Source organism: Mchenga conophoros, linkage group LG16 (genome assembly GCF_057382185.1).
Source record: "Mchenga conophoros isolate Kocher_MC1m ecotype Shallow Benthic linkage group LG16, M_conophoros_male_GT1.1, whole genome shotgun sequence".
NCBI classification, from domain to species: domain Eukaryota; kingdom Metazoa; phylum Chordata; class Actinopteri; order Cichliformes; family Cichlidae; genus Mchenga; species Mchenga conophoros.
Window position 1 is genome coordinate 11,534,565 of NC_140541.1, and position 22,567 is coordinate 11,557,131.

A 22,567-nucleotide genomic window follows, 5' to 3' on the forward strand; every position below is an offset into this window, starting at 1 on the left:
GTTTTGGTGGGCTCCAGCCTTGGGCCTTAGCAGCTGGTGCCGTGGTGTCCAAATGTAGAATATTGTTGATTTCTCCTTTATGCGAGCAGCGAATTTAGCACTCTGACACTGGTCTCTCGATCTCCCGTTGGAGAGCCGCGAGCCTCCCCATGATGTTATCAAGCTTCTGTTCCGTGGTGTTGTCGTTCTTTTGATTCTGAGACCTCACAGTAGCAGTGAGCCGTTCCGCGATGTGATCCAACTTTCGCTCAAGGGTGTCATTTTGAGCAGGCCCCTCTCTGATGTATCCCATCATACGCTCAATGGTGTTGGTTTGAGTCTTCACGGCAGCTGTAAGCGTCTCCAAGGTGGTGCCCATGCTGCGTTCAGTGTGAGAGATCGCGCCTCGTCCCATCGCTTCAATTCCAGCGGTCAGCTTTGGGGGGGTTTGAACAGCCGGTTCCGCTCTCTTATTTCTCCGATAAGTCAGGGCCAAGCCAGCGCCGATCAGCAAGAACCCTGTTATCATGGTTCCGAATAGGTAGATATCTTCAGCGTCCTCGATAGACAGTCCCGCCAGGCACAAGATCCTCCAGTTCTGCCACCCATCCATCGTGTATCCGGCAGGGAAAGTCCCTCCAGGGCACTCGGGTTCTCCCGAGCCCAGACTTCTCGTTGAGAAGAGGGTGTCAATAGCATTCAGAGACCAGTTGATCAAATCCATAATTCTCTTTTAGATTTTAGAGAACGACAGTGAGAGACTGTTCTAGGGAAAAGTAATGCACACGAGACAAGGCAAGGACATAAGAGGCTAAGCAGGGAAGATAAGGGTGAGGAGGAGAGGAGAAAAGTGCGACCGCCTTCGCTGAGAGCCAAAGAGATCTAAAGAGATCTATAGTTCAAAAGGTACTGTACGGGTATCAATATTTTCTTATTTTATAGTTTTCACGGTGCTCAAGGTCCAGAGAATGAGCCGTGTGTGGTGATGAAATAAATGGCTGCACCCGTTAGAGACTCTTCTGTCGTTCTTGATGCCAAGGGCTGCTACATCCCCTTTTCTTAAAAACATCTGAGAACCAGTTGCTGGATCATGGGAGAAGGATCTATTCTATCCTTGTCCGATAGCTGTCCATCAAAGTCCCAGAACATGACTCTTGTATTTTTCATCATGCTCCAAATAATTTAAATTCGTGAACGGTCTGTACTTTAGTCAAGTCACTTCAGCACTTGGACAGTTCAACTACCAAGCTATGCTGCTGTAATGGATGCAGTATGTGGTTTAGTAATGTCTCAATGAAATATACAAGTCCTGTCCTGAAAAACATGCCATTTGGAAGAAAGCATATGTTGCTCTAAAACCTTTACATACCTGTCAGCACCAATGGTGTGTTTCCACATGTGCAAGCTGCCAATTCCATGGACACTAAAGCTGGAGAACAAGGACCAGTGTAAGATGGAGAAGAGAGTTCACTGGACAGAAAATAATTAAAGTCACACTGCTGTGTTACATCAGTGTCCATTGAGAACACATAAGAAAGGGGGAGGGGAGAAATGATTCAAGGTTCAAGGTTCAAGGTTCTTTATTTGTCACATGCATAGTTATACAAGTATAACACACAGTGAAATGTAGCCTGACACGCTCCTCGACATGTGCAAAAAAATTTGGGGGGGGGGGGGGGGGGGTGTAGAGGAAGAACATATATATATACATATATACATATATATATATATACATACATATATATAAAAAAAAAAAAAAAACCACCCAGCACGCCCCTGCGGGCGGTTTATCCTTCAAGCTCGGGTCCTCTACCAGAGGCCTGGGAGCTTGAGGGTCCTGCGCAGTATCTTAGCTGTTCCCAGGACTGCGCTCTTCTGGACAGAGATCTCCGATGTTTTTCCCGGGATCTGCTGGAGCCACTCGCCTAGCTTGGGAGTCACCGCACCTAGTGCTCCGATTACCACGGGGACCACCGTTACCTTCACCCTCCACATCCTCTCGAGCTCTTCTCTGAGCCCTTGGTATTTCTCCAGCTTCTCGTGTTCCTTCTTCCGGATATTGCTGTCATTCGGAACCGCTACATCGATCACTACGGCCGTCTTCTTCTGTTTGTCTACCACCACTATGTCCGGTTGGTTAGCCACCACCATTTTGTCCGTCTGTATCTGGAAGTCCCACAGGATCTTAGCTCGGTCATTCTCCACCACCCTTGGGGGCATCTCCCATTTTGACCTCGGGACTTCTAGGTTATACTCGGCACAGATGTTCCTGTACACTATGCCGGCCACTTGGTTATGGCGTTCCATGTATGCCTTGCCTGCTAGCATCTTGCACCCTGCTGTTATGTGCTGGATTGTCTCTGGGGCATCTTTACACAGCCTGCACCTGGGGTCTTGCCTGGTGTGATAGACCCCAGCCTCTATGGATCTTGTGCTCAGAGCTTGTTCTTGTGCTGCCATGATTAGTGCCTCTGTGCTGTCTTTCAGTCCAGCTTTGTCCAGCCACTGGTAGGATTTCTGGATATCAGCCACCTCCTCTATCTGCCGGTGGTACATACCGTGCAGGGGCCTGTCCTTCCATGATGGTTCCTCGTCTCCCTCCTCTTTCTTGGGTTTCTGCTGCCTGAGGTATTCACTGAGCACTCGGTCAGTTGGGGCCATCTTCCCAATGTATTTTTGGATGTTCCTTGTCTCATCCTGGACTGTGGTGCTGACACTCACCAGTCCCCGGCCCCCTTCCTTCCGCTTAGCGTACAGCCTCAGGGTGCTGACAACTGCTCCGTTCCGTAGTCGGTATCCATAGCCAGTCTTGTTAATGATCTCACTGAGGGGGTTCAGGCCTATGCAGAACAGCAGTGGGGACAGAGCATCTCCTTGGTAGATCCCGCACTTGATGGTAACTTGTGCTATGGGCTTGGAGTTGGCCTCTAGTGTTGTACGCCACATCCCCATTGAGTTCCTGATGAAGGCTCTTAGGGTCCCATTGATCTTGTACAATTCTAGGCATTCCAGTATCCAGCTGTGGGGCATTGAGTCATAGGCCTTCTTGTAATCAATCCAGGCAGTGCACAGGTTGGTCAGTCTGGTCTTGCAGTCTCGGCTGATTGTTCTGTCTACCAGTAGCTGGTGTTTTGCACCTCTGGTATTCTTGCCAATTCCTTTCTGTGTCCCGCTCATGTATTGACCCATGTGCCTGTTCATCTTAGCCGATATGATGCCTGACAGGAGCTTCCATGTAGTACTGAGGCAGGTTATTGGAGGGGACCGGTCCCTTCTTGGGGTCCTTGGGGATCAGGACCGTCCGGCCTTCAGTTAGCCATTCCGGGTGTCTTTCGTTAACTAGTAGCTGGTTCATTTGTGCTGCCAGACGCTCGTGGAGTGCAGTCAGCTTCTTCAGCCAGTAGGCGTGAACCATGTCGGGCCCTGGTGCTGTCCAACTCTTCATACTGGAGACCCTTTCTTGGATATCTGCCACTGTGATGGTTACTGGACCCTGTTCAGGGAGGTCGCTGTGGTCTGCCCTCAGATCCTCTAGCCACTGAGCATTGCCGTTATGGGTTGCATCCTTCTCCCATATGCTCTTCCAGTATTGCTCCGTCTCCAGCCTTGGTGGTGCTATTCTCTTATTGTTCCCTTGCCACTGAGAGTACACCTTTGCTGGTTCTGTGGAGAACAGCTGGTTTATTCTCCTGCCTTCTATCTCTCTGGTGTACCTCCTCAAGCGGCTGGCCAAGGCTGTGAGTCTTTGCTTGGCAGTTTCCAAGGCCTCAGGTATGGACAGCTTGCTGTATTTCTTAGGCACCTTATTTGTCGCACCTTTCTGCAACTCCGTTAGTTGGCTAACTTCCCTCCGTGCTACTTTGATCTTGCCCTCTAGCCTCCTTCTCCATGGAGGGTACTGCCCCTTGTGGCTGTTCAACTTGTAGCCAAGCATCTCACTGATCACTGCTGCCGTATTGTAGATCAGCTTGTTAGTGTCGGTAATCGTGGTTGTAGGTATTGCCCGTAGTGCTGCATTAACATCATCTAGCAGACCTTCTGAGGGTACTTCACGTAATCTTGGTAACCGGCTACGGGGGATCCAGGTTTCAAGCTTGGCCATGATCCTATTTTTCAGGTCAGTTCCTCTGGCACTCAACGATCCTTCTCCTATTGCACTTGGGGCTATGTACCCAATCTCGGGTGGGGGTGATGATATCTCCCCCCTGACCTGGCGTCCTGACTCCTCCTTGCCGTAGCATTTGTGTTGTACCTCGTCAATCTCTAGCTGTGAGAGCAGTCCCTTCTTTCGAATGTTGGAACACTGAGCTACTAGTTGTTTCGCCGTCATTGTGGATGTTGGGTATCGAAGAATCCATAGGTCCGTCATCCTATTCATGTAGCCCCTTCCGCCGGGGTTACTTGCGTAGTAGCATTCCAACAACGCCCTGTTTTCGTCCCTTGCCCACCGATGCCTTCTTGTTCCAGTAGCCCACTTTTCGTCAGGGTGCCCTGGTTCCTCAACACCTGACGCGGACCTTGTTGATCCGGGCGACGTCCGAGCCGGCATGCCTTCATATTTATCTGTCTCGCTCATGTCTGCGGTAGGCTTGCTTAGCATAGGGGGTCTAGCCTTAGGACCCTTACTGGATACAGACGCCCCAGGCAGGAATCGAACTTGCGATCCTCTGTTCCAAAGGCGTGTAGTCTAACCACTACGCTATCCAGCTGCCATTATATATATATATATATATATATATATATATATATATATACACATACACACATATACATATACATATATACATACACTGGGTGAATGTGCAGTAGTAGCAGCAAGCAGGTGAATTCTGTACATTAATATGAATAGACATCTGACTATTTTACAGGATAGACAATATAAACATATTTAAAATTAAAGGAATTTGAAATGTACATTGTGCCTTGGTTTAGAGTGTCTGGAAGAGAGTCCTGTCTCAGTCAATTATAGATGATGTGAGAGGGCGGGTGTGTGTGTTTAGGGCACGGATGGCTTGGGGATAGAAGCTCCTCTTGAGTCTCTCTGTCTTTGCCCGGAAGATGCAGAACCTTCTACCAGATTGCAGAAGTTGGAACAGTTTGTTGCCTGGATGGGACGGGTCCTTCAATATCTGCGCTGCTCTAGTCCGGCATCTCCTGGTGTAGGTGTCCTGAAGCGGGGGGAGAGCAATCCTGCAGCAGCGTTCTGCTGTACGGATCACTCTCTGGAGAGCTTTTTGGTCCTTCACACAGCTGTTCCCGAACCACGATGTCATGTTCTGTGTGAGGATGCTCTCCACAGCGCCTGTATAGAAAATCCTGAGGATCTTTGGAGAGACCCTGAACTTCCTCAGTTGTCGTAGGTGATACAGGCGCTGCCTAGCCTTTTTGGTCTGGACCTGAATGTGGGCAGCCCATGTCAGGTCTGAGGAGATGTGGACACCAAGATACTTGAAGGACTGCACCCTCTCCACTGGAGCTCCATTGATGATAATGGGCTTGTAGTCTCTGTGCTGACCCCTTCTGAAGTCCACCACCAGCTCCTTGGTCTTGCAGACGTTCAGCTGGAGGTGGTTGTCCTGGCACCACGATGCCAGATTCTTCACTTCATCCATGTAGGCCGCCTCATCGTTGTTGGAGATGGCACCCAACAACAAATGAAGGTCCGGAAACAGCTAATTTCATCAGATTTGAAAGCTTAAACAGACTGTGTCTGCTGATACTCTTGTCCTCATCTAGATGATGGAGAACAAGGACAGTATATGCTTTCCAGAAGTCTTCAACTCTTCCTGCAGGAGACCAGCATTTCACTGGTCTGAAGCTGTGCCCCTGAATACCCTGCTGTGCTCCATCTCTGTAATCACCATAGCTCTGAACCTCCTTGTCATCATCTCAGTCTCCTACTTCAGGCAGATTCCATTTTCTATTAGATTTAATTTGGGAAGTTTTCGAAATATGATCGTGCAAAACCTGATGTACAGAAAACCACCACTACACCTTTCTCCAAAACAGGTTATTTTAATTGTTTTACAAAGTTAAATTTAACATAATGTTATGGCAAGTTCTGTGGCACTAACATAAAGTTTCTATTTTTAAGGGAAGATTTTTTTGGTAATGGTGCTTTTTTGACTTATTCCAGGCAGCTCCACACACCCACTAACATCCTCCTCCTCCTCTCTTTGGCTGTGTCAGACTTTCTTGTGGGGCTCCTGTTGCTGCCTGGAGAAATCGTCCTAGGAATAGCCTGCTGGGCTTTCGGTAACCTTTTGTGTTCTCTCTTTAATTATGTGTCTTTCATCATTACCTCGGCTTCAGTGGGAAACATGGTTCTCATATCAGTTGACCGCTATGTGGCGATCTGTTATCCTCTGCATTACTCTACCAGAATTACTGTGACAAGAGTTAAACGTTCTGTTTGTTTGTGTTGGCTCTGTTGTGTTTTGTATAGTAGTCCTTTTAAAAGATGAGCTGATTCAACCAGGAAGGCATAATTCCTGCTATGGAGAATGTGTTTTTGTCATCAACTTTACAGGAACTGTTGATCTTTTGTTAACCTTTATTGTTCCTATTTCTGTTATCGTAGTTCTGTATATGAGAGTATTTGCAGTGGCTGTGTCTCAGGCCCGTGCCATGGGCTCTCATGTTACAGCTGTCACACTGCAGCTTTCAGTGAATCTGACAAAAAAGAAATCTGAGTTGAAAGCAGGAAGGACTCTTGGTGTTCTAATAGTTGTGTTTCTAATGTGTTTCTGTCCATACTATTGCATCTCTCTTGCAGGGGAAGACTCACTCAGTGAGTCATCCACATCAATTGTCCGTTATCTCTTCTATTTTAACTCCTGTTTGAACCCTCTGATCTATGCACTATTTTACCCCTGGTTTAGAAAAGCTATTAAACACATTGTCATGCTTCAGATATTTCACAGTGGCTCCCATGAGGCCAACATACTATAGAGAGGACCTAAATGAGTGAATAAGTGAAATCTGCTGAACATATATTTTTATCCTTAAACCGTATAATGTTATGCAAGATGCCTGGAATCATTTTGTTGTTTTAGCTCCAAAACTGTCATAAAATCAGCGGTATGTTCTTTGGTCCCTTTTCAACATCTGGTATGTAGTTGTTTGGCATTACTGTACACTATCAGTGTGTTATCAACGATTAAAAACAGAAGAACACATTTTCCTGAATAAGGCACTCAGAATGTACATAAATATGTAAAAAAATATATATATATCATTTTCAATTTGAACTCTAAGCTGTAAAATATAGAATAATATCAAGTATGTGACCTTTGGCCATGTGGTTTGTTATTGGAAATCTTTGTCTAAATAAGTCACTGTGTTTTTGGCCCCTTGAATAGCTCCGAATGAAGCTCCTCTCAAGCTACAGGCAAAAGCCTACATTGCACTGCTGGCACTTTTTGCTTGCTTTTATACAATATATTTTCCTGAGTCCATGTTACATCCCGGTCTAGGGGTACACAAGTGCAACATAAAGGCTAAAGAGGGTCCCCAAAACCAGACCCAAATAGCCAATATACTATTAAAGGTGAGGTTTATTGCCACCAATAACACCAAAACTGAAAGCATTAACTCCAGGGTTACCAAGGGTCAAAATAATAAACAAAAGAAGCCATTTCAAAAAGTGCTACCTAAACCCTGCATGACACAAAACTAAACAAAAGACAAGCACTAATGTTAGCGCCCTAATTTAACAAGCAAAAGAAAACAACAAATGGGTAGTTCACCCCCTTCTGCTTCCGTGCTCATTTACAAGTGGACCAGACTATTTACAACACTATATACAAAACCTAATTTCTCTCAGAAGACTAATACTCCACTGCACTTTGCTGAATTACCCAACTGAATTCAACCTTTCTACTACTGTTATTATTCCCTATATAAAAGTATTTGTGGTTTTGTTATGTTATTTGTAGCTTTGTGGTTAGTGGCTTTGGTTCATTGTAAACCAAAGATGGTAATGAAGGAGCTGGGCAACAAACGTTCTGTGACGTTCAGTCCTGTGACTTTATAGTGGATGGTGTTAATTTACAGGATAATATTATTAATTGTGTCTATAGACTTTCATTTTCCTGTTAAGGAAGGAGAAACGTTTACAATCAATTAGACAGAAAAAAAAGACAGCCTACCATAATAAGTTTATCTGAACAGCAACAAAAATGTGGACCCATATGACCAAAGGTACAGTACTTCCTCAGAAAACCTAAAATATTGTTGTCTGTTTTTTACAAATAGAAAACTAAAGTATTTGTCTTGTGATTATGTTAATATATAGTTTTGTAATGCTTTAAGCAACTTAAACGCTCTAAGAGGCATTCCTAAACCAGCTGAGAGATGTAACCTCAAGCATTTCCAGTGCCTGCTCCAGGGTCTCCTCCAAGTGTGTCAAGCCCAAGCAATCTAAACTGGCTCCTTTCAATGTGAAAGACTGCACTGTAAAAACTATGCAAACTTGTTGCCTCAAAAAAAAATTGAGTAAAGTTGATTTAAGACGACTAAGTTTTTGCAACTTATTCACTTTGAGTACAGAGTATAAAATCTATTTAGCTTCCAGAACTCAAAAAAGCTATGCATAACTAAGTAAGGCTTACTTAAGATGACTGTTAGGATAACTTATTCATTGCAAGTCTGCAGAATTAAGAATAACTTGATATTTCTGACTGTGCAATACTAATTGTTTACCCTACTGACAAACATTTCAAGTTCAACTAAATTAAAAACCAATTTGTGGTAACCTGAATATGAGTAAAAAATAATTAACAACACTTTTTGTAATGATGTTAAAATCGGCCAAACTTTTTTTTTTCAAATGCAAAAAAGTATAATAGCCAACGTACTGGAGACTGTTCTGCTGAACAACAAACAATTATATTGCCATCATTGTTATAATCTCACAATGAAACAAAGTCTCAGATTTAATTATTATGAAACTAAGTTTAGGCTTTCCACAGCTTTTTTTTGTACTTACATTACTTATATAATGAAAATAAAATTTTTATTTATTGTTCAGTCACAAGTGCAGTCTCTACTTTACATAACACATTTTTTTTTCATTCAAAAACATGAGCTGGAATGTTATAATATTTTAAGGATGGCTTGTTTCCAGTCCAGGCATTATTGCCTGAGTGACTATCATGGATCGAGGTGATCCAAATGTAAGTGCAGGAGAAAGTCTTTAACTTCCCTTAAGTACAGTGGCAGTGGATGTGGATTGGAGATGCAATGAGCTTGAACCTGCAGGTGACCATCTTCACTGACCACACCATCTGTGACGGAGGACTCATCTTTCCTGGTGTCCTGCAAGCAAACAATCATATTTTTTGGAACACCAACTTATTTGCTTTCTTAAAACATTTTTTCTGCACTGCGTATAGATCAGACTCCAATTTAGACAATCTCAGGCCCCCTCCCCACCGGAGAGGGGAGGATGTCAATCTGGATAGCCCTGTCCACCACCCGACACACAATATGTCATGTATATATATATATTTTTTTTTTAAAAAGGGCTATGCAAACATGGCCAATAACTTTCATTCTAATGATGTGCAAATTTATTTGGGCACAAATTTCACTGTTCAAAAACTTCACTATATACAGTGCAGACAATGTAGACCCTCTAAACCAGCGGTCCCCAAACTTTTTTGCGCCATGGACCGGTTTATGCCCGACAATATTTTCACAGACCGGCCTTTAAGGTGTCACGGATAAATACAACAAAATAAAACTAGTACCGGTACCGAAAAAAAGGCCTCCTGAGGCCACATTTGTAGGCCAATTATGTCACAGCGACTGACGAAGGCTGTCCAAATTCGAAGACTCCAGCCGAAGACTCAATTCTCAAGTACGCAAGTCTGTACTTGCGTTCTATGTGCTGATTCTCATTCCCACTTGGCTGCGAACTATTCCTGTACGAACTGGAGGCCATTACCTGATGAAGCCAAAAGAACCAAGTCATCTCAAAAAGCAGAGATGACATTCTGAGACTGCCCAAGTGGAAGCCTTCCGCCACTTGGCTACACCTAGAAATTCTGTCCATGAAAATTATGAACAGAATCAGTGACAAAGATGACAAAGGGCAGCCCTGGTGAAGTCCATCACCCACCGGCAACAAGTCCAATGTATTGACAGCTATGTCGACCAAGATTTTGCAACGAATTGAATTGCCCGTAACAATGACCAGACACACACCATACTCCTGGAGCACCTCCCTACCGGACACTCCGAGGGACACGGCCAAATGCCTTTTCCAAATCCACAAAACACATATAGACTGGTGGGGCAAACTCCATGCATCCTCCAGTATCCTCAAGAGAATAAAGAGATGGCCCAATGTTCCACAACCAGGAAAAGGGTGGGGTGCTCACTCTGGGTTAGGAACGAGTTTCTGCTCCAAGTGGAGCGCATTGTTCCTCCTGTATCTTTCTAAGGGAGGCTGAGGAGTGTGATCCCCCTATATCAGAATCAAAATCAGCATACTTTTTTAATCCCTAAGGAAATTATGTAGGTTTAGTTGCTCCAGAACAGTAACAGAAACAGACTAGGCTATTTAACAATACAATATGTCGCAGATTCACAAATTTAAGAAATAGCACAATACATACAAATCACTCAATAATATATATGAAGGATTGACAGAGGGGTTTGTAAATAAATATCAAGAATACTGACAGCAACATTACTGAGTAGAAAAGAGTGTGTGCAAAAAGGATGAAACTATTGTAGTGTTTACAGTGTACAAGATGGAGGAGTTGTTCAGGGAGATGGCCAATAGCAGAATAATTTCCTGTGTTGTTCAGTGGTGCTTTTTGATAATCTCAGTCTCTCACTGAGCGTGCTCCTGTGGCTAGCAAGCATGTCATGGAGTGGGTGGGAGATATTATCCAACATTGTCTTTAAATTGGACAACATCCACCTCTCTGACATCACCTTAAGGGAATCCAGCTCCATCCCCATAACATTAATTCAATTCAATTCAATTCAATTCAATTTTATTTATATAGCGCCAAATCACAACAAAAGTCGCCTCAAGGCGCTTCATAGATACAGAGAAAAACCCAACAATCATATGACCCCCTATGAGCAAGCACTTTGGCGACAGTGGGAAGGAAAAACTCCCTTTTAACAGGAAGAAACCTCCGGCAGAACCAGGCTCAGGGAGGGGCGGCCATCTGCTGCGACCGGTTGGGGTGAGAGAAGGAAGACAGGATAAAGACATGCTGTGGAAGAGAGACAGAGGTTAATAACAGATATGATTCAATGCAGAGAGGTCTATTAATACATAGTGAGTGAGAAAGGTGACTGGAAAGGAAAAACTCAATGCATCATGGGAATCCCCCGGCAGCCTACATCTATTGCAGCATAACAAAGGGAGGATTCAGGGTCACCTGGTCCAGCCCTAACTATATGCTTTAGAAAAAAGGAAAGTTTTAAGCCTAATCTTAAAAGTAGAGATAGTGTCTGTCTCCCGAATCCAAACTGGAAGCTGGTTCCACAGAAGAGGGGCCTGAAAACTGAAGGCTCTCCCTCCCATTCTACTTTTAAATACTCTAGGAACAACAAGTAGGCCTGCAGAGCGAGAGCGGAGCGCTCTAATAGGGTGATATGGTACTACAAGGTCATTAAGATAAGATGGGGCCTGATTATTTAAGACCTTGTATGTGAGGAGCAGGATTTTGAATTCAATTCTGGATTTAACAGGAAGCCAATGAAGGGAAGCCAAAACAGGAGAAATATGCTCTCTCTTTCTAGTCCCTGTCAGGACTCTTGCTGCAGCATTTTGGATTAGCTGAAGGCTTTTCAGTGAGTTTTTTGGACATCCTGATAATAATGAATTACAGTAGTCCAGCCTGGAAGTAATAAATGCATGAACTAGTTTTTCAGCGTCACTCTGAGACAGGATATTTCTAATTTTAGAGATGTTGCGCAAATGGAAGAAAGCAGTCTTACATATTTGTTTAATATGTGCGTTGAAGGACATGTCCTGGTCAAAAATGACTCCAAGGTTCCTCACCGCGTTACTGGAGGCCAAGGTAATGCCATCCAGAGTAAGAATCTGATTAGATACCATATTTCTAAGATTTTCAGGGCCGAGTACAATAACCTCAGTTTTATCTGAATTAAGAAGCAGAAAGTTAGCGGCCATCCAGGTCTTTATGTCTTTAAGACATTCCTGCAGTTTAACTAATTGGTGTGTGTTATCTGGCTTCATGGACAGATAGAGCTGGGTGTCATCTGCATAGCAGTGAAAATGTATGCTATGTCTTCTAATGATACTGCCTAAGGGAAGCATGTATAATGTAAACAGAATTGGTCCTAGCACTGAACCCTGTGGAACTCCATAATTAACCTCAGTGTGTGAAGAGGACTCTCCATTTACATGCACGAATTGGAGTCTATTAGATAGATATGATACAAACCACTGCAGCGCAGTACCTGTAATACCTACAGCATGTTCTAATCGCTCTAATAGGATATTATGATCAACAGTATCGAACGCTGCACTGAGGTCTAGCAGGACAAGCACAGAGATGAGTCCACTGTCAGAGGCCATAAGAAGATCATTTGTAACCTTCACTAAAGCTGTTTCTGTGCTGTGCTGAGCTCTAAAACCTGACTGAAACTCTTCAAATAAACCATTCCTCTGCAGATGATCTGTTAGCTGTTTGACAACTACTCTTTCAAGGATTTTTGATATGAAAGGAAGGTTGGAGATTGGCCTATAATTAGCTAAGACTGCTGGGTCTAGAGATGGCTTTTTGAGTAAAGGTTTAACTACAGCCAGCTTGAAGGCCTGTGGTACATAGCCGATTATTAGAGATAGGTTGATCATATTTAAGATCGAAGAATTAATTAATGGCAGGACTTCTTTGAGCAGTTTTGTAGGAATGGGGTCTAAAAGACACGTTGATGGTTTGGAGGAAGTAATTATTGAAGTTAACTCAGAAAGATCAATTGGAGAAAAAGAGTCTAACTTAATATCAATGGTACTAAGAGTAGCTGTAGATAATATTACATCTGTGGGATGATTATTGGTAATTTTTTCTCTAATGATAAAAATTTTATTTGTGAAGAAGTTCATGAAGTCATTACTAGTTAACGTTAAAGGGATGGTTGGCTCAAAAGAGCTCTGACTTTTTGTCAGCCTGGCTACAGTGCTGAAGAGAAACCTAGGGTTGTTCTTATTTTCTTCAATCAGTGATGAATAGTAAGATGTTCTGGCTTTGCGGAGGGCTTTCTTATAAAGCAGCAAACTATTTCTCCAGGCTAAATGATGATCCTCTAGATTTGTGACACGCCATTTCCTCTCCAGATTACGAGTCATCTGCTTTAGGGTACGTGTTTCAGAATTATACCACGGAGTCAGGTACTTCTGATTTGAGGCCTTAGTTTTCACAGGAGCTACAGTATCCAGAGTCGTACGTAGTGAGGAGGTTTACTGGCCTTGTGGATCAATTTATTGAGTCTGTTGGCATCTGCGAATCTTAACCTGCTCCCCCAGCATGCAACCACATAGAGCATAGCACTGGCCACAACAGACTCACAGACAAATCCTGAGCATTGTCTGACAGATGTTGAAGGACTTCAGCCGCCTCAGAAAATAGAGATGACTCTAGCCTTTCCTGTAAAGTGCAGTGTTGTTTTTAACCCAGTCCAGTTTATTATCTAAGTATACTCCAAGGTATTTATAGTCCTCCACAATGTCCACATTGATCCCCTGGATTGAAACAGGGGTTAAGTCCACCATCAATTCCTTGGTCTTTGCCACGTTGAGCTGCAGATGTTTCTGCTTGCACCATGTAACAAAGGAATCAACCTGGTCAGCCCAGTACTCTGACTAATCACCCCTGCTGATGCATCCAACCACCAGAGAGTCATCAGAAAACTTCTGAAGATAGCAGGTCTGTGCAGTGGCTGTAGTCTGTGGTGTAGAGGGTGAAGAGGAAGGGGGAGAGGACATTCCCTTGTGGTGGCCCTGGTGGTCACCACCTCAAAGCCCCCAAAGCACTCCATTGAGCTCCCTCCCTATGATTACCTTGTCAGACACACAATGTGGAAAACGCACATATTGTGGTCTTCGCGGTTAGCATTTATGTTAGGTTATCACCCAGGAGGGTTGGCCTGATGGTGTTGAATGCACTGGAAAAGTAAAAAAACATGACCCTCACAGTGCTCACTGGCTGGTCCAGATGGGTGTAGACATGATGGAGCAGGTAGATGATGGTGTCCTCAGGGCGGGGCTGGTAAGCAAACTGAAGGGGATCCTGATGTGGTCTGACTATGGGTTGGAGCTGGTCCAGGATAAGTCCTTCCAGAATCTTCATGAATGTGGGAGGTCAGTGCCACAGGCCTGTAATGCTGGGGGGCACTGCGTCTTTGGTACAGGGATGAGGCATGATGTCTTCCACAGCACTTGGACCCCCTGTAGACTCAGACTCAACATGAACAGTTTATGAAAGACTCCACAAAGCTGGGAGGTGCAGGCCTTAAGGACACGGGGACTCACCCTATTTGGTCCAGCAGACTTGCCTGAGTGGAGTCTCCTCATTTGCTTCTGAACCCGGTCATGAGTGACAGTAATATGTGGGGGAGAGGTGTCAGGACTTTCACCGGAGGCAACTATGTGGAGAGAGAGAGAGAGACAGTGCACAGTTCAATGTCCGGGCAGCAAATCCTTTCTTTGATTGTTACGTGGGCAGGGTTACATCAACGGTTGTCAACAAGAACAGGAAGCCCCCGTCCTTTCACTTTGGCTATTAGTTTGCGGCGCTGTCCCTGTCTGCCCGAACAGCGTGGAAGCCTTCCCTTCCACGAATGTGTTGTGGTCGGGAATATCCTGGTGCATCCATGATTCAGTGAAACACATCGAGCTACACTCCCGGTATTTCCTCTGACTCCGTGGAGAAGTCAGAAATACTCCTGTCTCACCGTCTCCTTCCTTGTCCTCTTCTGTCCTCCACCTCTGCATCCTCGGTGTGTTTTCCTCCAGATTTCAGCTGGTACATCTGTGGTTCTGACCGTTGAGCAGGCGACATCAGTGCGATCAGCTTATCTCTCGAGTAAGCAGCCTGTGTGTATGTAGTAGCTGTGTTGTGGTCCCATTGCTCAATAAAGGTAACAGTTCTGCGGTCACAAGCAGAACAAAAGTTCTCTTGATCCACATGACTGAACGAAAGATATTCAAACAGACCAAAGTCCAAGTAAAGAAAAAGAATAAGTAAGAAAAAAGCTAAACTAAAGAGAAAAAAGCAGGAGCAATTGTAACAGGCCTCACGCTGGTTGCGCACAAAATCTATATCTTGATGCATGCTCAATCATCCAGATGAGTAAATCCCAAAAGGTTCTTTCTGTACATCTGGACGTAGCGTTTTCTTTGGGAGAAACATTTCATCACTCATCCAACTTCAGTCTGAGCTGACTGCAGGTTTCCCCAACCTTCCCAAAGTTTCTCCCACTGAAAGCTGTACTTCCAAATGAGCAGAATCAGCATTTTTGGGTTGGCTATAGTTGGAACACACCCTTTGATCCCCTTTCTTAAAAATGGGTACCAACACCCTAGTCTGGCAATCAATAGGTGCCACCCCTTATCTCCACAAAACATTGTAGACGCGCGTAAACCAAGACAGTTCTACAATATCCAGACCCTTCAGGAACTCAGGACGAACCTCATCCACCCCAGGGGCCCTGCCACCAAGGAGTTGTTGTTTAACTGCTTCACCCTGGAGATAGACGAGTCATTGCCCTTGTCCCTAGACTGCTTCCTCCAAAGAAGACTGTGAAATGCACTACACACAGGTACACACACACACACACACAGGTCTTTATCACCAGATTCCACATTTATTTATAGTTTTCCCTGGGTTATGACTGAACACAGTCTGACAGCTGTCGGTCCCAGCTGATTTCCCTCCCCCTCCGCTCCGTCTCACTATAAAAAGGGAAGGAAACCACCATCAGTCCAAATCGCCATCAGCTGTTCTCACCGGCATCTCCAGCACCGCCCCGTTGAGCTCACTGCACCACTCCTCCCCTGCAGCCGCGCCCGGGACCACACCTCCGCCACAAAGACATGCCAGTGGTATTCTTTTCACCACCTGACAATGAGTCAGGAGCGTGCCACACGCACTATACACACATTTACATTTCATGTTCATACTTGAGGTAACTTGTTTGATGCATATTCAGAAAATTGATGTTTGAGAATATTTTACATTTTATCATTATTTCAGTTTATTTTGAAAAATCTCAAGGATGTTGAGCTTTATTGTGAAAGGTTTATGTGGAAAATAAACAAGTGGCTGGCGGAGCCAACACTATGGTTTCACCGTCGTTGTTGCTAACAAACCGAGGCATAAAACTAGTTGTTTGTCTGTCCCAAATGTGATTATTATAAATGTACAATAAAGTGAAAACTCAGCAAGAATAATATAGCCACTACAGTTGGTTGTTTGTTTGGTTTTTTTATTCTTGTAATCACAACTGATTTCGGGGCAAGATATGTTTGGAAAAAGCAAAAACAAAGGACTGTAGAGAATTTAAACATATTTTTGGATATTCTGGTGGTCGTCATAGAATTCATCTTTTTACCTTCAAAAAAGACACAACACATTCTATTAAATTGTTTATTCTCAATTGATAATTTGTGTTTAACTAGCTCAGATTGCCCCAGGCTAAACCTCTTGATCCATCCAACATTGCAATAAACAAAATAAAAAAAAGTGCTCTGGGTGAAATTAATTTTTATCTTTTACATTTTCTCTAGATACTGCAATAATATTGTGAACATAAAATTATTTTAGCCAACGCAATGAAACAAAAGCTCAGATAATGTAACAGCTGTATTTTCAAACAGAGTATTATTTGGCCACATCAACACAGTCTTGACTTATGAGATTCTGGATCGTTTTTGAATTTTGTTAGCTCTCAAACTCTGAAAGTGCTGCCGCTGATCTCAATAAACAGACTTTACTCACTTCCTGTACAGAGATTTAGAGATGGGTAAAAGCGGAGTATAGATATGTCTGTGAAGGTTCTCAGTCATCCAGGTCTTTGTAGTCTAAGGAGCTTGGAAAGACAAGTGTCTGAACTTCTTTGAGTTGCTGGACGATGTTTCAGGTGAAACATCTTCCAGCAACTCAAAGGAGTATAGATTCTACAGGTGATATGCCATAAAAGGCAGAAATAGTCCACCATCAAAGCAGCCTGTTTTCCAAGTTTGATATGTATGTGGGTTTTTTTTTTTACTGAGAACATTTTTGCTTTTGAAATTCAACATTATTACATTGTAAGTCAAATGGCAAACAAGTGCCAACTTGAAGTAGAATTTAACTCTGGCACAAATTTCACCCTGGTCTTGGCAAACAAAAATTTGTAATGTAAGTGGAAGTGCTCCTCAGCAGCCATTAGAGACACACAAATGTAAGAAGTCACTTAGTCTGAAAATATTGGCATCAGACAGGACATTCTTTTTTAGAAGAAAAAGAAGTTGTAAATGGTGAAGAAGGCTGAGTATACCAGTTAGAAAGATCAGAGAGAGAGACACAGCTAAGGGTACTGCAGAAAAGAAATTGAAATCCACAGTGAGGGATGGAGCACATAGATATCCAACTGACATTGAGAAAAAGACGAGGGGCGGAGTGAGAAGGGGTGAGTTATATAACTAATTCAGTTTGTAATGCTACATAGAGCTACAGGTCTCTCTGAAAATGGATACACAGGATGTGGCAGAGCTCTGTTTTCCACAACTCTTCAACACCTCCTGCAAGAAACCTCCTCTGTCAGAATTTGTGTTCCTTCATGTTGTGTTGTCCTCCATCTCGCTGCTAACTGTGACTCTCAACCTGCTCATCATCATCTCAGTCTCCCACTACAGGCAGAGTTGTTGTTATTTTTTTAATAGCTGTGTGTAGCTTATACATTCTGTGAGCTAATTGACTTAAGATGTTTTTGTGACCTCAGTGGTGTATACAATTAAACTATCTGATATAGAAGTGGTCGATAAGAAATGATCAAAACTGTTTTTCTCTTACCAAGAGCTAATGTTTTATTGTTTGTTGGGTTGCTTTAATTTAGCGATTTGAGGACTGTTAATTTAATAATTTTTGTGTCTTCTTGCAGGCAGCTCCACACACCCACTAACATCCTCCTCCTCTCTCTGGCTGTCTCAGACTTTCTTGTTGGTCTCCTGTTGATGCCTGGAGAAATCCTCCGAAATACAGCCTGCTGGTTTCTCGGTGACCTCACCTGTTCTATGTACAATTATATGTCTTTAATTGTTACCTCTACCTCAGTGGGAGACATGGTGTTAATATCAATTGACCGCTATGTGGCTATTTGTGACCCTCTGCATTACCCCACCAGAATCACAGACAGAAGAGTGAAACTCTGTGTTTGTCTGTGTTGGCTCTGCTCTGTTTTCTATAGCAGCCTGTTTGTAAAGGATGATCTAACTCAACCAGGGAAGCATAATTCCTGCTATGGAGAATGTACAATTGATGTTGACTTAATTACAGGAACGATTGACCTTCTTTTAACCTTTTTTGTTCCAGTTACTGTCATTGTAGTTCTGTATCTGAGAGTATTTGTGGTGGCTGTGTCTCAGGCTCGAGCCATGCACTCTCATGTTACAGTTGCTGCTCTGCAGCTTTCAGTGACTCTAACAACAAAGAAATCAGAGTTAAAAGCAGCCAGGACTCTGGGTGTTCTTGTAGTTGTGTTTCTACTGTGTTTCTGCCCTTATTATTGTGTTACTCTTGCCAGGGACGACCTACTCAATAGTTCATCTGTATCCTTTTTGCTCTATCTGTTCTATTTTAACTCATGTCTAAACCCTTTGATCTATGCACTGCTCTACCCCTGGTTTAGAAAAGCTGTGAAACTCATAATCTCTTTACACATACTGCAGCCTGGCTCCTGTGAGATTAGCATTCTGTAAAAAAAACAAAACAAAACAAAAAAACAAATAAAAGGAACACTGAACAATTGTTGAGTTATTTTGTTGCCCTACTGGTTGGCTACTTTTGGGCTTCCATTTGTGTTATTCTGTGGCGCTGGAAATGATGCTGTGTCAGTATCACTGTGTCATCGATGACAGTAACTTGTTGGAAAAGAAGGATGGAAAATATTTTTCATGTTGGCCCTATTAAATGCTGCTACCTGTAATCTGAACTCACCCATTGCTAATTAGCATTTTGTTTGTATATCATCAGAATTATCATTATCGCAAATTTGCCCAAGTATTGCAATATACTTTTGAAGCTATATTGCCCACTGCTACACAGTAATTGTCTCTTGTCTCTCTGTGATCCACAGAGAAGTTTGGTAAATGGCCAGCACCATGGACCTTTTTAGATGATCCAGACCGCAGCAGTCTTTAATGGCAGCGCCTTCAGCATTAGTACGCACATATGTAAAATTAGTCTCAGTCCTGGGCTCAGTTAGAGAGGTAAACAAAACGCACGGACAAAACTGTGGGTTTTCCATGTGTGTAACGTGCAAGAGCTGCGGCTCTGTCAGAGCTGTTTTTTTCCATGCTAACATACTTGATGATTGTGTGGAGCATACACCTGTGTGGGGAGCCTGCCGTTAATATTTAAATATGAGTTAAGGAGAGGGTCACTTGCTGTGGGGGGATAGTACTGTTCACCTACAGGATAACTGCTTACAACAACACAGCTATGGATTTAGGGGGAGAACATAAATGTAAATAGAAACTGTTTAAATAACCTGTTTAATCATCTCAGTTTATTATTGGTGAGAACTTGTGCCTTTTTAGAAATACAGTAAGCATGGCTTTTACTGTGATACCTCTGCATGTATGTGTATTTAATGTAATTTTCTCATTTCTAATTGGCACACTAACCAGATTAAAAAAACATTTGGATCACGTGAGGGATCACCTTGATATATGATATATATGTGATATTACCATTACCAATAAGTTTGATGTTGTCACGGCGGGGTGCACCGATGTGTGTGGAAACAGGACCCAAAAGCAGATGATGACGAGGAATTGTAATGATTAACAGAAAGGTGAACCTTTAATGCGATGACGGCAGGGAAATGAACCAAGAGACCAAAAACAAACAGGCAAAACACTAAGAAACAAAATACTAAATGGTACTGAGACCAAAACCTAAACTATGACTGTGGTGGAAAAATAATAAACAAAGACCATGACTAAGACTAATAATACATAACAGATGAAAACTAGAACTATGACTGAGGTGAGGTAAACAGGCTAAGACCATGACTAAAACTGTGACCCTGGTGAGATAAACAGACGAACCGACAATGGCATGAAGAAAACAAAAGGCTTAAATACAGACATGAGGTGATCAGGGGAAGTGGGGACACATGGGGGAACAGCTGACAGACATAAACCTAATGACAGGACCAGGAGAGAAAGCTAAATACAATGAAGAACACATGACATTGTCAAAATAAAACAGGAAATACTAACAACTAAACATGACAACACAACTCAACAGACCCAACATGTGATGAATAAATACCAAACCCCAAAACATAGAAAACCCAGGAACAATAACCAATAACTGCCTAAAATAAAGGCAAAATAGGAAATAACACAAACTAATAACATATCAAAAAATACAAAGAAAACTCAGAGTGCTGGGTCGGAGACCCAGCCTGTGACAGATGTGTCACATGGCCCTCTTCCTATTGAAAAAACAAAAGTTGTATCCAAGATGGCCGACTTCTAAATGGCCACCATGGTCACCACCCATCTTGAGGAGTTTGCCCCCTCACATATACTAATGTGCCACAAACAGGACTTTAATGTCACCAACCATTCCCATGTTATTACGGTGTATCCATATAAATGGCCCACCCTGTATATGTGTGTATATATAGAAAAGAATTGACTGCCCACAGGGGGCGAGTGGGGAATTTTTTTACATTTAGAGAGAGAGAGATATCTATCTGTGGTCGTGTCCAAATTCATGGGCTGCATCCTCCTGAGGCCGCATTTGTAGACCGATTACGTCACAGCGATGCGCCAAAGGCTGTCCAAATTCGTAGACTCCTCCGAAGGCACCCAACAAATGCGTCCTTCATTTCCCCGAATTTGAAGGATGGGTCGGGTGTGTCCTTCGTGGCCCACCAATATCCCAGAATTCATAGTGCGGCCCAGCCAAACTCCAGTTTCCAACAATGGCGGCCGCTACTAAGTTTTAAAATTACTCATACTGTCATGGTCCTGGGTCGTGCGACCCAGTGTTTTGTGTTTAGTCTATTTTGATGTTTATTGTTTGTTAGGTTCATTAAGTTATTCCAGCTCATTTGTAATTATATTACCCTTGTATTGAGCCTCCCTAGCCCTTCATGTGTTTATGTCTGTGTGTCTTGTGTTAAGTTCATGCTGTCGCTTCTGTCATCTTCCCCTGTACTCCGTCTCCCTGGTTCGTGCGTCTACCTGTCATGTCTGCATGGTTATGTTTAGTTCAGGTCATGTCTAATCTCCATGTTTCCTGTGTTACTTTGAAAGTCTGTATTCAATGTCAGTGTATTTAGTTTCACCTCTCCTGTCCTGTCGTTAGGTTCATGTGTGTCAGCTGTGCTCCCATGTGTGGCCACTTCCCCTAATCATCCCTCATGTGTATTTAGTCTCGGTGTTTCATGCAGTCTGTGTCGCGCCGTCTGTCTTCCCACCCTCCGTGTTTCCATGCCCAGTCTTTTGTATTCCAAGCCATAGCCTTACCATAGTTTGTTCCCAGTTTAGGTTTCTGTTTAGTTACTGCTCTTGCGCTGCCCTCATTCTTGTTTGTTTCTTTTGTGTTCATCAGCCACAATAAAGGCTCGCTTTTGTTTAAGTTCACTCCCGTATCACTTGTGTCTGCACCTGAGTCCTCCACACACAGCGGACCGTGACACATATTAATCTTTCTGGGTCACAAAATAAACTTTTAACATATTTTCAGGCGAGAAAGTAGCCATGTAAACATCAAATATCTGCTCGGTTTATCAAGATATCGCATATTTGCAAAAGTGCTTCGACGTTTTCGGAGACATCTGCTACCCACCAGCTCGATAGCTAGCCGGGAGCTCGAGGGTTACTGATGCGGCCGAGAACGGCACAACTCCCGGCACATCATTTTCAGATCACCGCGGACTTTTGCTGCTCGGGTTAAACGTAATATATAAGTCACTTAGACAACCTAAAAATGTTATTGTTGGGCCTTTTTCAGTGTTTTGTTTGTTCGTGAGTAAATCGGTTTGGCTGAGATTAAAGTTATTAGATTAGATTAGATAAAATAAAATTTTATTAATCCCCCGGGTGGGTTCCTCCTTGGTTTTTACACAGCTGACTAAACGTCAAACAGAAAACTGATTAAACAGAAGTATGAGACAGTCGAGAATTTACGCCAGTGTCCTGCTATATTTTAGATAGCAAGGAGCAGACGGCTGAGTTTATTAAACTCCACCGAGACAGCGGTGACGCTAATCAGAAGGCTAGACCGTCCAATTTCACGGCCGTTTACTTCCGGCCTACCCGACCTTCTGAGGACCCGGCCCACGTAGACTGCGAAGGCCGGGTCCTCAGGAGGAT

General features: G+C 43.3%; 1 protein-coding gene and 1 pseudogene across 2 annotated transcripts; both read left to right on the plus strand.

The window, feature by feature from the left end:
• Positions 1 to 5,715: 5,715 nt before the first annotated feature.
• Positions 5,716 to 6,930, plus strand: LOC146556347 (trace amine-associated receptor 3-like; annotated as a pseudogene).
• Positions 6,931 to 14,198: 7,268 nt separating this feature from the next.
• LOC146556348 (trace amine-associated receptor 13c-like) lies at positions 14,199 to 19,107 on the plus strand. 2 transcript variants are annotated; one of them, XM_085248620.1, is made up of 3 exons: positions 14,199 to 14,220; positions 17,725 to 17,869; positions 18,115 to 19,107. In XM_085248620.1, the coding sequence occupies exons 1-3, from the start codon at positions 14,199 to 14,201 to the stop codon at positions 18,929 to 18,931; spliced, it is 984 nt and encodes a 327-aa protein (XP_085104746.1). In that variant the 3' UTR covers positions 18,932 to 19,107. The 2 variants fall into 2 exon arrangements, with proteins under 2 accessions (XP_085104746.1, XP_085104744.1); XM_085248618.1 differs by lacking the exon at positions 14,199 to 14,220 and having other exon boundaries at positions 17,703 to 17,869.
• The last annotated feature ends 3,460 nt before the right edge of the window (positions 19,108 to 22,567 follow it).

What these genes read in the sequence shown, in the direction of transcription:
- LOC146556348 (XM_085248620.1), top strand. Translation starts at nt 14,199, where the DNA reads ATGATGGAGCAGGTAGATGATG. An exon ending in GATGGAGCAGGTAGATGATG is followed by an intron (nt 14,221 to 17,724) that starts GTGTCCTCAGGG and finishes AGGATGTGGCAG; the next exon opens with AGCTCTGTTTTCCACAACTC. An exon ending in ATCTCAGTCTCCCACTACAG is followed by an intron (nt 17,870 to 18,114) that starts GCAGAGTTGTTG and finishes GTCTTCTTGCAG; the next exon opens with GCAGCTCCACACACCCACTA.